The 20,005-nt window shown below is 35.7% G+C and overlaps 1 protein-coding gene across 1 annotated transcript; it reads left to right on the top strand.

Annotated features, from left to right (window-relative positions):
• Positions 1 to 6,094: 6,094 nt before the first annotated feature.
• On the top strand, positions 6,095 to 6,487 carry LOC143616694 (uncharacterized). The gene has a single exon (XM_077089445.1). It carries the CDS (start codon positions 6,095 to 6,097, stop codon positions 6,485 to 6,487), a length of 393 nt encoding a protein of 130 aa, XP_076945560.1.
• The last annotated feature ends 13,518 nt before the right edge of the window (positions 6,488 to 20,005 follow it).

Raw genomic sequence — 20,005 nt, 5'->3', positions numbered from 1 at the left:
TATGACTCCCAATCAAAATGCTATGGGTTCTAGTATCATTTGAGACATGTTTAAGCCTATTTTTATACAAATGTTTTTTATACAACAAGTATGCCCAATTAAAAGTTAAATTGTTTAAAGCCAACAAAATATTTTACTTAATTGAGGCCCAAGATATTTTTCGCATTCGGCCCAAAAAAATATTTTGCCTTCTCGAAACCGGGCCTGGCCGAGAGTATTCTAACCATTTAGAGAAGCATTGCTGACATGAACTATGCATTTTGGATGTCATGTTATTCTTCAAGTATTTCACTTTTGTTTACTTTTTGTGACAGAAAATGAATCCCTGAACCTTATGCTTTCATGAATGCTGGGAATTTGATGCTCTTTGCATCCCATGGTCGGCGTTTAACGAGAATTTTGCGTCAAGTTTTCAGACCATTTGGTGCAAAGAAACAGATCTTTACATGTTCTTTTTGCTTTCTTTTAAGCCATTTCTTTTATATACTTCAAACCCGTATCAGATTCATATTTCCTGATGAATCATGCCGCGTCTATTGTTTGCATCGTGTGTTTGTAGAATTCATACAAGGGTGTCAATCGTGTCAAGTTTGTGGGCGAAGTCGTTAAACCGGAACATGCGCATGTGTTTATTCGTGTAAAAGAATTTAACCCTAACTCGGACTAGCTTAAAATGGTGTTATCCTGAACACGATTCGTTTAACAAATCTATCTAAACAAATTAAAAAGGGTTTTAATAAAGGTGTAAACGATTAAACATCATGCTAAACGGGTTGCAAGGTTGTATTGAATGAGCTAACATAGACCTTTTAGTTAAATTGGTTGGAAAATCAAACTTTTCAATTAAAAGATTTAAGCATATCAACCTGAACAAGATTTGTTTACTTAAGCACAACCATTCGGTAGACGAGTCACACATGACAACCAAAAACTTGATTGTTTAGTGTCGTGATTAGAGTATAAAACTGGGTATGAGATGAGTTTAAAAAAATTCACATGTATGAGATGAGTATGGTATTAATGATACTCAGTCCAATCGCCCAAAATATAAATATCTTAACAAGAACATACCCGTAAACATTTTTTTTTATTTTTCTTTATCTGTGGTTAATAGATAAATCAACCATTCATTGACTTTTATTTTTATATTTCTAATTTTCTTATAACTTTACTTAAAAATTATAGTTGCCAATGTTCATCATATAACTTTTATTAAACTAACAGGTGTGCCAAATACCAAACGTACAAGAGACTTTGATTACCAATACAAGTCCAAAGGAACCCAACCCTGTCTCGTTATTATCCCTACACTTAATTCCCCAAACCCCTTTAGTTTCGCCCACCATATTATCTTTTGCTTAAATTTTTGAATATGGTACTTAAGGGCTAAGAAATTAAAGTGACAACCTTTTCACTTAAAAAAGGACAGGAGTTAATCTAGCATATCAGTGGTATAATTAGGTTGATGTTCACTGAATTAAGATTGAGGAAAAGTTTGTGGAATGCTTTCTAAAACCTTTTGACTACACCTTCCACAAATCTTTATACTCAATGATCGATTTTGTTGGACTCATAAAGACTTTTTGGTCATGTTGGAGTTTGGGACCAATGGACCAAACCAAAAGCCTAAAAGCATGAACCTTCTCAAGGAATGATTCACCTAACCAGGGTTGGTGTAGATGCTTTACCATTATGAGTAATCAATTCAACCACCACATTTCCGTTTGTGTATACTAACCTGTGATCTTGAATACTAACTCGAGTGAGAACTCACGGTTCTTGGAGCTTAAAAACAACGATAACTCTACGAGTGTGATACGTCTATTATTAGTTTTTGCATTTGTTTTTTAATTGTTGCATGGGCCAGGGACCATTATGGTTTTTTGTTATTCTTGTGGGTTGTTTTGTGAACTTTGCATATTGGTTATGATTTAATATGGTTGTTTGATTCCTGGGAGATTATCCAGAGAATCAGTATTTTCCCATCTCTTAGCTTCTTCTAACCCTAACCCTATCAAGGGTATCAGAGCCGTTCCGATCTCTCATCGGAACTCCTCACCGCCATGACCAACACCCGCAACCAGGACATCGACAACACCCTCAAGTCTCACGACAAGGCTATCAACGACATCCAAGCCGCCTTATCAGCCCTCATGAAGCAGCAGGAGCAGTCGTCCAAGCAACAAGATGATATCTTGAAGGCGGTTCGTGATAAAACAATTCAGTCCTCAGGTAGCTCCTTCGGTTCTTTCTCCGGAGGTACCAAACCCTTTCGGATCGGTAAGATTGAGTTTCCTAAATTCTCAGGCGTCGACGTGGAGGGGTGGATATATCGTTGCGAGCACTTTTTCGCAATGGATGAGACCCCAGATGAGACCAAACTTCGGTGTGCGGCGGTTCACTTGAAGGGCGATGCACTCCAATGGCACCGAGCCTTCATGAAAACACGGAACGCTACTGTTGCAGAAATCCCGTGGAATGATTATGTCAGATCTATTTCAGCGCGTTTTTCTGATGCGTTGTTTGAGGACCCGCTGGAGGAAATGGCGTCCCTAACCCAAACCGGTTCGCTACAGGAGCTAAACACTGCCTTCGACTCCTTACTGAACAAGGTATCATTGAGTGAAACCCAAGCAGTGAGTCTTTACATTAAGGCCCTCAAACCGGACATTAGAGGACCGGTTAAGATGTTTAAGCCACGTACGTTGCACGAGGCGTATGGGTTAGCCAAGCCCCAAGCCCTAAATAATGAGACTTGGGAAGAGAAGTTTGCGGGAGGGAAGTGGAACGGGGGAGCTCCAAGGAGCGACAACACAAAAATTATGCCACCCACAAATGCCACAAAACTACCTCTCTTACCCACCCCCAACCGAGCCACCAACCTCACGACCAAACCGGCAAACAGCCATCGTCGTCTCATTAGTAAAGAGTTGGAAAAAAAGAGGGCAAAGGGCGAGTGCTTTTGGTGCACCGAAAAATTTGTACCCGGGCATACATGCGCAAAACCTCATAAGCAACTTTATATCATCGAAGCCGATGATGATGAGGAAGTATTAGTGGAAGAGGTGGAATCTGACAAAGAGGATGAAACTGAACATCATATCTCTATACATGCTTTAACGGGTATCCCGTCTTACTCGACTATGCGGGTGAGCGGATCGATGGGGACCCGTCAACTGCACATCCTTATCGACTCGGGATCGACACATAACTTCCTTAAGGACAGGTTGGCAAGGAAGTTACAATGTGAAGCACTGACTATATCACCGGTGACCGTAGGGGTGGCGGATGGAAAGAAACTCACTAGTACCCAAGTGTGCCGAAACTTCCAATGGAACATGCAGGGCAATTGGTTCACAACTGAAGTACTACTGTTGCCCCTCGAAAGCTATGATATGATCTTAGGGGTGCAATGGCTCCTACCGTTGGATGATATTTTGTGGAACCTTCAAAAAATGACGATGAAGTTTGAATTAGCAGGTATGAGTTATGAGCTAAAAGGATTGCAAAATAATTTGTTTGCCGTATGCTCCCTTGAGAAGGTGGACAAACACGCTAGGGCAGGAGACTTACAGTTATTTAGCTTACATCTAACCAACGGGGAACACGGTGACAACTACCATTCCCGAGTGGTGAATGTCCCGAGTGAACATGAAGAAGCCAACCGGTGGAAAGAGTTGGTGGCACAATTACCACAGGTTTTTTAGGTACCCACGGGTCTACCGCCTCAGCGCCAGTTCGACCACAAGATCGTGTTGAAGGAAGGTACTACGTCTATTAGTATACATCCTTATCGGTACCCAGCAGTTCAAAAGGATGTGATTGAGAAAACCACCCGTGAGCTGTTAGATTCGGGGGTCATTCGTAACAGCCAAAGCTCCTTCGCGGCACCGGTAGTTCTCGTAAAGAAAAAAGATGGTCAATGGCGAATGTGTATGGATTATAGGCGACTCAACGAAGCTACGGTAAAAGATAAATTTCCTATTCCACTTATTGATGAATTATTAGATGAGTTGGCAGGAGCGACTTTTTTTTCAAAGCTGGATCTGCGATCCGGGTATCACCAAGTGAGGATGGCAACCGAAGATGTACCCAAAACGGCGTTTCGCACTCACGAGGGGCATTATGAATTTCTTGTTATGCCCTTTGGCCTTACCAACGCCCCTGCCACGTTTCAAGCCCTTATGAACCATATATTTAAGCCCATGCTTAGGAAGGGTGTATTGGTTTTTTTTTATGATATTCTCGTATATAGCCGGAGCGAAGAAGCCCACCGTCATCATCTGAAACAGGTCCTTATGATGATGCAAACTAACAAGTTGTTTGCTAAGGAGTCAAAGTGTGTATTTGGGGGACGAGTAATTGAATACCTTGGCCACGTTATAGCGAAGGAGGGAGTGAGCACAGACCCGAAAAAAATTGAAGCGGTGCAACAATGGCCGATACCGAAAACAGTCAAACAGCTCCAAGGTTTTTTGGGTTTAGCCGGGTATTACCGGCGGTTTATACGCTCCTTTGGAATAATCGCCCGACCACTCACGGATTTATTGAAAAAAGACGCGTTTAAATGGGGAACAGAAGCACAAAATGCCTTCGATAGTCTCAAGAGTGCACTCACTTCTGCATCGGTTCTAACGCTACCCGATCCCACCAAGCAATTTGTGATTGAAACCGATGCATCGGCAGGGGGAATAGGTGCGGTTTTGATGCAAGACCGACACCCGGTTTCTTTTTTATCCCGAGCTCTGTCGCCGAGACAGAATGCGTTATCCGTATATGAGAAGGAGCTATTAGCTATTATGTTGGCAGTGAAACAGTGGCATTATTACCTTGTCACGGGTCCGTTTGTCATTCGCACTGATCAAAAGAGTCTTAAACACTTGCTTACTCAAAAGGTGACCACCCCATACAACAAAAATGGCTAGCGAAACTCATGGGTTACGACTATTGCATTGAGTACAAAAAGGGGCGAGAAAACATGGTAGCGGATGCGCTGTCACGAGTGCAAGGGTCGGATTTATTTGCTACAGCGGTGTCGCAATTAGAGCTACTTCTGTTGGACAGAGTAATAGAGAGCCAAAAGCATGACATCGATTTGCAACAGTTGATAAGTAAGGTCACGGCTGGGCAAGGCCAATCCAAATACAACTGGAATGGAAAATGGTTGACGCGGGAAAACCGGATGGTGGTGGGTAATGATACATGCCTACGTGAAGAAATGGTAAAAATGTGCCATGACTCACCAGTAGGGGGGCATTCAGGAGTGAAAGCCACGGTGCAACAGGTGAAGGGACTGTTTTTTTGGAAAGGTATAAACAAGGTAGTGCAACGAGTAGTGCGAAAATGTGATATATGCATGCGAAAAAAAAAGCAAGAATGTGGCCTCGCCGGGGTTGATGCAACCGTTACCGATACCGGAGATGATCTTTACTGATATATCGATGGACTTTATTGGCGGTTTGCCAAGAGTCAAGAATAAAGACACCATCTTCGTGGTGGTGGATCGGCTCACGAAGTACGGGCATTTTATGTTGTTAGGTCACCCTTTTACGGCCAATGATGTCGCCCAAGTTTTCTTAGATAACGTGTACAAGTTGCACGGCTGCCCAAGTTCCATCATTTCAGACCGTGACCCGATTTTTTTGAGTTCGTTTTGGACAGAGTTTTTACGCCTTCAGGGGATCGATGCTAAGTTGTCAACAGCGTACCACCCACAAACTGACGGCCAAACCGAGGTGGTAAACCGGTGTTAAGAGGGGTATTTAAGGTGCATGGTTATGGAACGCCCACACACATGGGTCAAATGGGTAGCGATGGCCGAATGGTGGTATAATACCACGTTCCATTCTTCATTGGGACGAACTCCGTTTGAGGCTCTATACGGATATCGTCCTCCACTACACATACCCTATATTCCGAAAGATGCAGTTGATAACGAGGTGGATGAAGTTATGTGAGACAGAAAGGCGGCTATTCAGGTGCTAAGACAGTCAATTCTGAAAGTGCAAAACCGTATGAAGCAGCAAGCGGATAACGTCGTTCGGAGAGAGAGTTTGAACCGGGTCAGTGGGTGTATCTCAAACTCCAGCCTTACATGCAGAATTCGTTACGGGTACACAAACATTCGAAACTCACTCCCAAGTATTTCGGGCCATTTTTGATCGTAGAAAAAGTGGGAGCAGTAGCATATAAACTCGATTTACCGGAAGAGGCTCATATTCACCCGGTCTTTCATGTGTCCTTGCTCAAGGGGCCGTGCGGGCCTCCAGAAAAGATTGTTCCTTTACCGGTGGAAGCTCGGTTTAACCTCCAACCGTTGGCAGTGCTAGATAGAAGATTGGTAAAAAGAGGGAACCGGGATGTTATTAAGGTGCTCGTACATTGGAAGGATCAAACCACTCAAGATGCTACGTGGGAGTTTTTAGATGAAATGAAGCTGCGTTTTTCGGACTTCACCGAGCTCACTCTTGGGGACAAAAGTGGCTAAGGAGGGGGTCTTGATACGTTTATTATTAGTTTTTGCATTTGTTTTTTAATTGTTGCATGGGCCAGGGACCATTATGGTTTTTTGTTATTCTTGTGGGTTGTTTTGTGAACTTTGCATATTGGTTATGATTTAATATGGTTGTTCGATTCCTGGGAGATTATCCAGAGAATCAGTATTTTCCCATCTCTTAACTTCTTCTAACCCTAACCCTATCAGAATGAACCCTATTCCCCTCTACTACGCTTTAGCTACTAATAAAAGGTGCTTGTGATTATACCCTAGAGAATAACGAAGACATCACAAGATGTACGTTATTGTGTATTTGTAATCATCAATTTACATGACTAAAGTGTTGATAGTTGTAAAAGAAATACCATTCCGTATGCACTCATCAATTTTGTGTCGAAAGGGTTATATGTTTATTCAGATTTTATATTTAGGTAGTTCATAGTTGGGTCTAAATCGTGTATTATATTTGTGTTAACTATTTAGTTTATTAAGTTTTTATTGTGAATGGTACTTTAAGAGAGGGATGAGCTCGGGAAGGTACCGATATCGACCCCGAAAATTCGAAATATTTGGTACTGATAATGGTACTGAATTGTTCGATTCGGTACCGGTACGGTATGGTTTAGGTACGGTACTAGTATTTCGTGCAAAATTTAGGAAATAACTGTACCATACCGAATCGAACCGATACCGAAAACTAAAAACTTGGTACCGATTTGGTACCGGTACCGAAAATTCTCATGCCTACTTCAAGCTTGTTTTTGTATTTCAGGTGTGTGAGCATTAAGGATACTAATTGGAGTCTTTTAGATGCATGCTTAGAAGTTTGGGGAAGTGGGGAGTGATTCGCCAGCGATTAGAAGTAAAACAAACATATCTCGGGATAAAAAATGAGTTACAGTACCCATAATATATTATTTTTGGGTTTCTCAATTACATAAATCTGAATATCTGGTTATCTTAGCTCGCGCTACACAAATAGAGGGTAATAAATCCTTCGCGCTACGCGAGCGACATAAAAAACGAGGGGGGGAAACCCTAGTCGTTGATATAATCTGTTTTCAACCTCCATTTGACATTTCTTTTTTTTTTCAAGCGGCCATGGACGACCAAGAGAGTGATTTTACACCATCGTGAAGCTCCTATTCGTTATAGTCCATGTTTTCATCAATTCAACACATAAGCAAGTTGATCATCATGCAAAGGCAAGGCTAATCCATTGTGACCACATTAGGTGTAGGGTTTTTTATGAAACTGAATGTATCTATGTTTTCTATCTTTCATTGGATTGAAGTTTGATTGATTTTATAATTAATCTATCTTTATGTTTGTTTTGATTGCTTAAACAGTTTTTTGTATGGGACTAGGGTTTTTCATCAGTCGATAGGTTGTGTTCATCACCATTTAGGATTATGTTCTTATAGTCATTGAACTGTTACCATTAATCATTGTTTCACCTAAAATCTTATATTAACATACTAGTAATTATGTAGACCATGTTCAGTTGTGCCAATTAATTGGATTAGGTTATGTGTATCAGCACGACCAAACTACTATGTCCAGTAATTGCTTATCAATATTTACTGACAATTCATGTCTATGTGTCTATCTAATTGTTTGTATTGTGTCGCCCATTTTTAAAAAAAAATTACATCTAAAGTAATACCTGATTTCATAATCAAATATCTGAAGTTGTTTGACATCGTCTGTCTACTTTGTTTAATAATTAATAAGTCGTGAGTTTAACTTGCACTTTACATTGATTCCATGTGGAGATAACCTTACTTACCCGTACTAGTCATATGTATTTAAGTGATATAAATACTTTTTTATAAGAGCATGACATTTACATCAGTAGTGTGATTCATATTTATGGGCGATACATTCAAATACCACGGTGTACGCATTTTTTAATTGTGCAAGAAAGGTTGTTAATGTTCAGATTTTTCATTTGTGTAGGACGGTCACCACTCACATAAGATGTATTGAAGTACAACTGTTTATGGGTTTAAAAGAGGATTCAACAAAACAAAAATACCTAATGTTCAGTTCAAGGACCAAATACATAGCCATGACTAAGCTATCAGACATAAACACCATAAGATCAAATATTATAAAGGTTCTTAGTTCCGAATGACATTCTAGTTATCAAAGAATAGTTATATAAAATGACATTTATTTGATGGTTTTAACCTGTTTGTTTTTTCGAACCCTTATGTTTAATGTAAGCTCAACTAACTGGTAATGTCATTGAACTCTGGTTTTATCTTGGAAGTGTTTTTGGACTATTGTTTCATGTAGGAACTTTAAGTATTTGGGATTAGCTCGAACTCGTATTATGTTGTAGGAATTTATATTTTGGATTACTGAATCAAAGGTGTAGGAATGTATATATTGGATTTGCGCAAAGGTGTACAATTAATTATTTTTGGATTTGTTCAAACTTCAAAGGTTTAGGAATTAGGGGTGTCAATCATTTCGGGTTGGCGATTCGACGGGTTGATGCGTCTCGGGTTAGCGTGTTGAGATTCTTCAACCCTAACCGTGATTCATTTATTCGTGTCGTGTCAACCCATTTAACTAAATTCGTGTTATATTTCGGGTCAACCCATTATATATTCATTTATGAATATGAGTAATACCTAGTGGCATGGTTATCAATTAAACAATTCGTTACTCTCATTCATATATTATATTTTAATAATTTGTGATATATCTAATACCTTTTGTGTATTTATATTTCTTTCTCAATTAACAAATTTTTGGTCACATATTTTTCTTAAGATAAGAACAAACAAATAGAAATAATCAGAGAATAGACGATTATAACTAATAAAATAAAAAATGTTAGTCATGAAGAGTAGATAAAAATACTGTAAAAAGAAATTAATTTTACTTTAAAAAGTTGGATATATGAAAATTAAAATTCAATGAATTTAACTTTAAAATTTAAAACATTTTATCCCTAAAATCAAAATATAAACTTCACTAAAATTCTTAAAACGACTTAACAGGTCAACCCACTTTTTAACGGCTCGAGTGCATGTTAATGCATTTTTAGACAGGTCGGGTTCGGATTCATCCATTTAAGAAAACGGGTCGTATCAGTCAACCTATGTCCTATATTTTTTTTCTGTATTTAGTTTTGGATTGTGTCAGGAACTGACACCACTAGTAGTGTTTGTATATATAAAAAATTGATTCTTGAGATATGATATACTAACAATACGAATATTGTTCACCAATTGAAGATCTTTAAAATTTGATCAAAACTCCTATATATGAAAGACTAACAAAAACGAATGTTTACCGAATAAAGATCTCGGGATATGTGAATTCCGGATAAATCCTAAATGAAGAATTTTGAATAAAAAAGATATTTAGAAAACAATTAAAAAAACTTAGAAAACTAGAAGAAAAATTGTGATTGGTTGAAATGACTAACTGTTTTTCTCACACAAAGATCACTTATCGCAATAACTTAGTCACATATATGTGTGTGTGTGTTAGTTTTAATTTCTAGATCAAATACTCAAAACCTGATTAGCGCAAACCCGAATAACCCAAACCAAAAGAACCTGGGGGAGATTAGGTCAAGTATGAGTACTAGAAATAAATTTCTCAAACCCGAAGAACCTAATCCAAGAACCCAAAACCAAAAAAATACAACCCAACACCCTTGGTTTAATGAAACCGAAATTGCATGGAGATTCTCTATAAAGGGGGTCGGCAGCGGTGTTTGACCAACCCGACTTACCCGATTACCAAATCTGGAAACGCCCCTAATACCCTAATTACAAAAAGAACCCTATCTAATTATAACTTCTAACTGTAATAAGATTATTAAAATAAATCTTAAAAACGTAATAAATCGTATATATTACTATACGCATATATTTATCTGGCTGTTACACTTAACATTCCTCCATAGGAACATATAACGAATTAAATAACGAAAGAAATATGAAGAATAATATGCAAAACAAAGTGATTCTAATCGTATGTGTTTAAAAGGATAGTGTTTGGACTCCCGATAGGCCGTGACCTCTCTCTCTCTCTCTCTCTCTGAGTAAAATGATATGAAATAAAGCATTAAAGCTAATTAAATTTGGGCTCTTTTCTAATTCCTAATTCCAACTTTGAATAATATGTTTGGATCGTTTAAACTAGTACGTTCTTTTATAAAGTATGCACCTTTGCATTTTTTCTGTATCTGTTACTAATGATTACGATAAATTATTGAAATTTGATTTGTTTATATTTTCTCATTTTTCTAATTAAAAGTTGGTTTAAGAATTTTGTCATCATTCAAAGCTTTTTATGTAATTAGTCAATATGCATGCCATGATGATCTTGATAATATTATGGGTTCCACTTGTATATAAAAAAAATATTCATTTCACTTTTGTGCGACCTAGTTAGTTGGAATTTATTGCAAAGAGAAAAACACCAAGAAGAATTGAAATTAAATTAGGTCGAGCCCTCTTTTATTTGACAAATCTAAATTTGCTGCCAAGTCAAATTGTGAAAAACTATAAACTATGATTCAAATTAGTTGTTTGAACAAACGTGTAACACATAAGTATGACATTTATTACATGCTTTGACTCCATTAAAATGTTTTTCATGTGTGCTTAGATCATGTGTAGTGATAGAGGAAACCCCCTCTCCCTCACCTTCTTCTTCTTTGCTGGTTCAGTTAAGTTGTGGCCCACCTTTTCCACCTTTAATTGTTTTGTACTCAACAATGGAGAGTTTTGAATCCAAAACAGCCTCGTAATGTACTAGGGGCAGTGTTGACGATGTTTTGAGGCATTTTGGTGTGTGTGTGTGTGTGTTTTAGGCATTTTGGTGGATGTTTGAACATTAATCGTTTTTTTCTTTAAAAGATTTATAATTTTCTACATCTATATTTTAATAGAGTTAAACTATTCTATACTTTAATCAGTTTGGTAAATTTTTCGTATTCTTTTGTTTAACAAATAATTTTTCATTTACTTTTTTTATACATAATTTTGTTTAACTTATTAAAATTAAAGCTCATTTTTAACTCTAAATTGGCATGTTTAATTAGTCATATATCTTGCTTATTTTAATTCCATTAGATTGAAACTTAAATGATGTACATTAATTCATTGTTATATAACTATTTCATCCCCACCAACATTTAACTTCCTATAACTCGGTCGCGAGATACAAACTTTAATGATAGTTAGAAATAAATCATACGGTTGAGATATGATAAACGTATGCCCACTTAAATTCGTTATTCTTCGAAAACTGATAAATTTGAAGAACAAAAGAATCATTTTTATTATGTTTAGTCGACGTAAGTTTGTGGTGCTTGTTTAAACATGTCGAAGTAGTAAATATTATATTAAATTAATAAATTTTATATTTCAACTCAGCCGTTATAGGCATGAGAGGAGAAGTGAAGACTTGGGTTACAGACGGCAAGGTCTAAAGTTCGAATTTGATCCCAATCAGGTTTTACTGTTGCGAGCCTTCGGATGGTTGAAGTTCCAGGGAACAAAAGATGGTGGATTTGGGTTACCTAATGTTGTCTACGATCGCGGGCGTATGAGGTCGTTTTTATCATTAGATTACTTCGGGTTGTTAGGCTTTATTCGTTGTTCCAAAAAAACATCACTTTATTGTTAATAGTATGTTTTGTTTAAAGTTACTTCCAATCATAGTTGGTTGTCAAGGAAAATCTTTTTTTCTTATATTTTCATTTGGCACTATACGTTAAAAGACCCATAAAATTTGGTATACCTGTACCTTAATTTAAACGGCATCGTATTTAAAAATGTAAGACTAGTAAGAAGCTAGGCTAGAAATAGTACAATTACAAAAAAAAAAAAAAAGAGAGAAAGAGAGAGAACAACACCAATTTGACTGAAAAGAGTACATAACTTCTCTATTATAAATCCAAATAAAAAAATAAGCACTCCGTTGTTTCAATGGACAAATGAATCTCCTTCCAAAACAGTAACAAACTTAGTTCTTTGGATCCCTGTTGTTAAGGAATTAAGATAATCAAATTATACTTGTTCAAAATATGAGAAGCAAACGAGCAACGGAAAAATATTTTCCACACCCACAGAACTTTGACGCATGACAATGTAAGAATAAGTATATATGGTATATTTTATATATATGGTCTTAACTTTTTTTTTTAAGAAACGACCAATTAAGTAACGCCGGGTATTCCGTAGATTAAAATATTAATTATACCTTATCATATATTAGTTTTTTAATTGTTGATATATCATATTGCCTTTACTAGCTAATAAAGGGTTTTTTTTTTATGTATATAACGTAGAAAGTAAAATAGTATCATCTCCTAATCACACAAAACATCAATTTCGTGTCTCTCTCCCTCTTTCATGGTTTCTATCAAGAACTCTAATCCACATCCTTAACTATACATCCTAAAAGGGAATTCGATCAAGCTGACAAACATGTCGACTATATTATACTCTGCTGTTGTGGCTACTCTTTCTGCAGTAACAGCTACACGAGTTTATTATTTATCATGTTTTCATTATTATATTGAAAAAGTTATCAACATGTAGTACATAGCGATATTGATTAATCGGTTATTCATGGTTTCCTTTAATCTAGAATTAAAATTGGAAGATATGGATTAAAACAAGATGAACCCTAATTTTTGTATTCGGTTTTCATTGATATTATAATATTTTCATCACGAAAACAAATTGTAAACAGTTTAGAATCGCCAAAATTGAGTTCTAATAAATCATAATCTTTGAAATCTATTAAAATATGTTCAAGGATTCAATTACAAATAAAATTGACTGAAAATATTTTGAAGATTTTCTTCATGTTTATCATAAAATTCGAAATACCGTACTTATTTTGGACCAATTGAAGGATAAGTGATGTTTCCATTTTTATTAATTATTTTCCATTAAAATTTTTGATGTTATGATATAGCTTGTTAATAATAAGATTTCGAAATCTTTGATAAACATAATTAAGTCATATAAATTAGGAAATAAGATAATTAATTAAAATTTGAATATCATCATTATCATAATAGTCTACGGGATATAATATAGTTTACGGGATCTAAAATACGTTATGGGTAGTTTACGAGATCTAAATGGTTTGTGGTTTCTAAACTAAATACCGGGAACTACATCTGAGAAGTAACTTTCCTGAAAACTAACTTTCTCGGAATCACAAAATTACCAAGAACTCGCATTTTCCAAAAACTCAAAATTCCCGCAAACCCAATAATTTCCCACCTATTCAACATTCCCGCAACCTCAACTTTTTTGTGTAAGGCGTTGGTGCCGGTGCCCTACTTTAGCGTTGGATTTACTTATCACTACAACAAAAAGGGCTTTTTAGGACATTTTGTGTGGGACGCTTGTAAAATAGGGTCCTAAAATCTATTTAATAGGACAAATGAACATTTAGGGTCCTTTTACAGTATACGCTATAGAACCGGTGTCCTAAAAAGTTATTTAATAGGATGGATGATTCTTGAGGTCGTATTATCATATAACTTAATAAGACACTTAAAATGTAAATCCTAATAAACTAATCTATAAGACATGTAGTTGTGGGTGTCCAATTATATGGTAATGTAATAAGACACTTTATCACTGTAGGTCTTATTATAACATAACTTAATATGACACTTTGTAGTTAAGTCATAAATGTTCAGTGTTATAGGACCCTTTCTAGTTGAAGTCATATAAGAACATAACTTAATAGGACATTTTACACTATGGTCGTATAACTTTAACCTTTATAAGATGCATAATCATTGTGGTGTTATCATAATACACCGTAATAGGACATTTGATATTTTAGTCATAAAACATATGGTTTATAGGATGCTTATTCGTTAGAGTTTTATTATAACATAACTTACAGGACTATTGACACTTGAGTCTTATAATTTTAACCTTTATAGGACGCTTAATCATTGTGGTGTTATTATAATGCACCGTAATATGACACTTGACAATGTAGTCATAAAACATATGTTTATAGAACGCTTATTCGCTAAAGTTTTATTATAACATAACTTAATATGACACTTGACACTTGGGTCTTATAATTTTAACCTTTACATGAAGTTTAACCATTTTGGTGTTATTGTAATACACCGTAATAGGAAGCTTGATATATAAGTTATAAAACATCAGTTTTATAGTACGCTTATTCGCTAGAATTTCATTGTAGCATAACTTATTGTTACTACTACACAAACAGGTATTTGCCATGAATTTTTGCTATGAAAAAAATCGGTAGCAATTTTTGCTGCGAATTAGCTACGAATTAGCTATGTAAACATTTTGCTACGAATATTCTGTTTCAAGAAAAAATCCATAGCAAAATCCATAGCGAATTTGAGAAAATAGGTATTATAAAAATGACTTCATAAAATGGGTAGCAAAATCCATAACAAACTTGAGAAAATAAGTATTATAAAAAGAAAAATTGGATTTTAATAATCCCTATTGAATGATATTGGCCAATAATAATCCCTATTCATTTTATCGCCACTGGCGGTCCCAAATTCAAAAAAGTTGGCCCCCAATGGTCCCCCGTTAAAAAGGACTTAACGACGTTATACTTTTTTCCGAATTTCAAACTAACTTTTTAGGCTATTAATCGGAAGGAAGATGTGAGTCGAATGATATAAAACTTAGCTCCAAACAATGATCCAAACGACTTGAATTTTGTTAATTGTAAGTTCAAACACCCGAATTGAAGTATTGTTTCGTCATTTTGAAGCACTGTTTTGAACTAAGTTTTACACCAATCGACACGTATCCTCCTAACGATCAAAAGCCCTAAAACATTGGTTTGAAATTCAAAAAAAACTATAACGCCGTTAAGTCAATTTTAACGGGGGACCATTGGAAACCAACTTTTTTGAATTTAGGACCGCCAGTGGCAATAAAATGAATAGGGATTATTATCAGGCAATACCATTTAATAGGGATTATTAAAATCCAATATTCCTTATAAAAATGAGTTCATAACACTGGTAGCAAAATTTATAGCAAACCTGAGAAAATAAATATTATAAAAATGAAATCATAAAATTGGTAGCAAAATCCATAACAAACTTGAGAAAATAAGTATCATAAAAATGATTCCAAAAAAATTGGTAGCAAAAATCCGTAGCAAAACAAAGAAAATAATTATTTAAAACTTCATAACAAAAAGTTTGGTAAATCCGTACCAAAATTCGTAGCAAATTTGAAAAAAATAAAACATTTTAAAAATAACATAAAATTCATTGCAAAATGGTAAGAAAAGAAAATTTGTCGCATAACAAATGTTAAGTTGTCAACAACTAACAGAGACCTTTGTCAACAACAATTGTTGTAAACTTGTGTTTGAATACCTTAACACAAGTTGACAAGTATTGTGATAAGGTGAAAAAAAGTTTAGACTGTTTTAAAAAGAAATAGATCATTTTTACCATAACTACATAAAGAATAAAAACTTAATTTAATAATAAGAAAATCTGATTTATTCGTTCATTTAGACGTAATACATGGTGGAACTAAAAGTCGAGTGAGATCGAGATTCAAACTGATAACCTCGCAAGGCTGAACTCAAATACTTAATTGTTAATATCCAATTAAATGCATATATTTAAGGGAAAATTCCCATAATAGCCCATTTAGAGAATGTGTTTCCAAGATTATCCCCACTAATTCATGTTTCCAATATTGCCCCTTTGGTATCTCGTCGCCGACGACATGATAGCGAAAACCGACGATGCGTTACTGAAACAAATAGGATAACAACACATGGCAGGAATCTGTGTTGACGATGCGTTATGTTGCTAACGTAGGGCAGTGGCGATGCGTTATGTTGCTAACGTAGGGTATCAGCGATGCGTTAGCTGATAACGCATCGCTGCTACCCTATGTTAGCAACATTAACGCATCGTCAACCCTATGTTATGTTAACGCATCGTCGGTGTTCGCTAACATGTCGTCGGCGACGAGATACGTTTATGTTGCTAACATAGGGTAGCAGCGATACGTTATCAGCTAACGCATCGTGGAACCCCTGCTTTAAACATTAACGCATCGCTACTACCCTATATTAGCAACATAACGTATTGTCAACCGTATGTTATGTTAACACATCGTCGGTGTTCGCTAACATGTCGCCAGCGACGAGATACTAAAGTGACAAAATTGGAAACTTGAATTTGGGAGGACAAACTTGGAAACACATTCTTTAAATGGGATATTATGGAAATTATCCCTATATTTAATCATAGTATTCATTTTATAAACCCCAAAATTAGTCCTTTTCCCTCTTTAGAACTTGATTTCCAACCTCACCAAAATCATCCTCCCCGCCCAATATTTCCTTGTCAACAAAGCCCCCAGAATTTCTGGCTCCTCTAAACCTAAACCTAACCTCACAAATCATCTGATATCAAACCGTTCGATAAACATCACCGCCACCAAAATCGTGTCTCATATCTAAAACCGCGATCAAACACCACGACGCACACTAGTGGTGAGAAATGCCTATACTCTCTCACTCAAACATGTGTTTTTGATTGAATCATGTTTTGATGGAACTTATTTCTTGCTTTTGTTTGTAGTTTAGAGAACCCTGATTTGGCCCCCAAAATTATTGTTTGTGAGATTAAAGGACATTGAAATTTTTATGATTATAGTTTGAAGTTGCGATTTTGAGGTTTAGTGGAAAACAATTTGACCTTTCTCCATTGTATTGAATACATGCATATCACTTGATAAAATTTGTAATAATGTAGGAGTTTTTATATAATTTTAAAACACTATAGTTGGGAATGTGAAAGCTAACAATTAAACATCTGTTTCGGTTTATTTCTTTGTTATTTTTTTGTGAATATCAGATTATGTTTGTGTTATCATTAAGTTTTGTGTAGACCAATGATCGATATTAAGTATATTTTCTCAATAATCTTTTAAATTGATTGAGTTTGCTGTGTTTTCTTTTAAATATGCAGGTTGGTTGTGAGCAAATTAGAATATGTTGCAACAAATTTGGTCAACTTGTAATACTTTTGATTTTGAAACAACATTAGTTTGGGAAACCTTTGTTATGCCATGATTTAATTGGATGAATATTGAGATAATACTTTGATAAAATAAAAGTACAGGAGTCCAAAATTTATTTTTATTACACTTGGAAGACCATGGCAAGGTTTACTTGACAAAATGTATTTCTTTTATAATTATCTTTAAGATTTTTTTAGGAGAAAGTGACACGTAAGTTAAGTAGGAACATATTGAGTAAAAATATGTGCACACATGTCTTCCATTGTTAATACCCTCCTAAGAGAATTATGATATGTGCACACATGTCTTCCATTGTTAATACCCTCCTAAGAGAATTATGATTGAAAGTTCTTTTACTATAAAAGTAATTGAATAACTCATGTGTTAATAGAGTAAATGGAAGTTTGTGCAGCTATCACAAAAGTGGTCAGAATGGCATGCTCAACATAATTTCATCTCATGTAAGCTTGTGTTCTAGTGATTAATTGTAATCTTGTTTTTTGTTTCTTTTTTGTTTTTGTCAACGTCATAAACTTTATGGACTCATATCTGTTACAAGATTAAAGTTCAAAGTGTTTTGTTACGAAATGTTTTATAATATTTAATAGAATTTGATGGAGAAAATTGAGTACGATTTAGGGTAGTTTCCAAAATCTCTTTGCGGTTAACAATGCTTCTTTTTAATTGAGTTGTTTATGTGTCCAGTACTCTAGTTACAAAATACAAGGCTGCTACGGGTTAATCCATAAAGTGCAATGGCTGCTGCATGTTCATCTCAGAAAAGAAACGTATGATGTTACTAATTGGCCATAGCATCCTGATGTGCGTTTTATACATGTTTAACACAGTATATGAATGTTTGAAATGAGCTAGTTGGCGGTACAGAGATTGGACCAAAATGGTGTGAGGTAACTGTTCAAGTACCAATAAAAATAGATGAAAAGTTGGTGAGACCATATGGGTTATTTTCCACAATTCAAGATTGTATTGGTGTATCCATCGCATGGCCTTGTCCATTCATCTCGGTATGTATTTGTTAAACTTGTGATACGAATAATTTTAATAGCATTGAACTTAATGCTTATACATGGATGGTTTATTTGTAGGTAGTCCGTGAGGATTGAGGACGCATGATGACTCGTGATTTTATGGTGCTTGTTTCTTTTATTGATTTTAATTTTTTTGTTGAATGTTACAAGAGTGTATGTTGGATAATGTTATAACTTATTTATGTTTAGTGTTTTCGTTATGACCAAGTTTATTTAATATAATGAAGTTTTATTTCTTTCAATATTTAGATGTTCATAAACGTGTTGTAAAATTGTGTGTGTGGACGTTTAAAAAAAGGTTGTATAATATGATTTGTTAGGACTTCGAATTTTTGTCCTATTAAACGTTAGAACATTGTAAAAGTGTCATGTTTTTTTAAGAAGTTGTTTAAGTTGTTCATAGACATATTATGCGACCATAAAATTTAGTTTCATAATCTTGTTTGGGATATTAGGACCATTTTCTAGGTACTATAACGTTCTATCATAAGGGTCCTATAAGTTAATTTTTAAGGACACTTGTATGTGTGTCATAAGTTTACAATTAGGTAAGAACATGTCAAAACATTGTAAAAGTGTCATAATATGTTTTTATTTGGACACTTTTTGGGTTGTTAATGGATATTTTATGCGACCATAAAATTGGTTTCATAATCTTATTTGGGATATTAGGACGCTTTTTGAGTTTCGAGACTTATTACGACCCCTTTACATGAAACGATTTTCCCGTTGGTCTTATTAGACGTGCACAAAAAAACCGGTTCCGGAACCTAACTGGTGGAACCGAACCGGAACCGGTTCCAGTTCCAACCCAGTTGGAACAATACCCGGTTTGGGTATTTTTGTACCCGAAAATCGTACCCGGTTCTCATATTTATATGTCAGTACCGGTTCCTACCCGGTTCTTAATTGGAACCGGTTTGGTTCGTACCCGGAATAACCGGTTCCGACGGGTTTTTTTGAAGGGTCAAACAAAAGTCAAACTAGCCGTTGGAACCGGTTCCAACGGTAATATAGCCGTTGGAACCGGTTTTTTTAGACACCAATTAGCCGTTGGAACCGGTTCCAACGGTAATATAGCCGTTGGAACCGGTTTTTAAGACAATAGATCCGTTGGAACCGGTTCCAACGGTAATATAGCCGTTGGAACTGGTTTTTGGGCCAAACCTATATATAAGTTGTTTCCATTACTTGTTTCACCACCAAACTCAAAAACAAACTACAATACTACTCCTTTAGCAAACCCGTTCCTTTACCCGACCATCCAACTAAATATTATTATGGCACCCATCAAAAAAACTAACAACAAGGCTAAGAAGAGTGTTTTTGTTGTCCCCGTTCCTGTTACGGAGGATCCAGGGGTTGTTACGGTAGTCAACCATAACCGCAACCAA

Source organism: Bidens hawaiensis, unplaced genomic scaffold (genome assembly GCF_021521415.1).
Source record: "Bidens hawaiensis isolate Kalapana, Puna unplaced genomic scaffold, B.hawaiensis_p1.1 tig00048932_1, whole genome shotgun sequence".
NCBI lineage: Eukaryota > Viridiplantae > Streptophyta > Magnoliopsida > Asterales > Asteraceae > Bidens > Bidens hawaiensis.
This window is presented reverse-complemented; position numbering and strand designations above follow the sequence as displayed.

Coding starts and splice junctions, on each gene's coding strand:
- LOC143616694 (XM_077089445.1), top strand. CDS start 6,095: ATGCAGAATTCGTTACGGGTACACAAACATTCGAAACTCACTCCCAAG.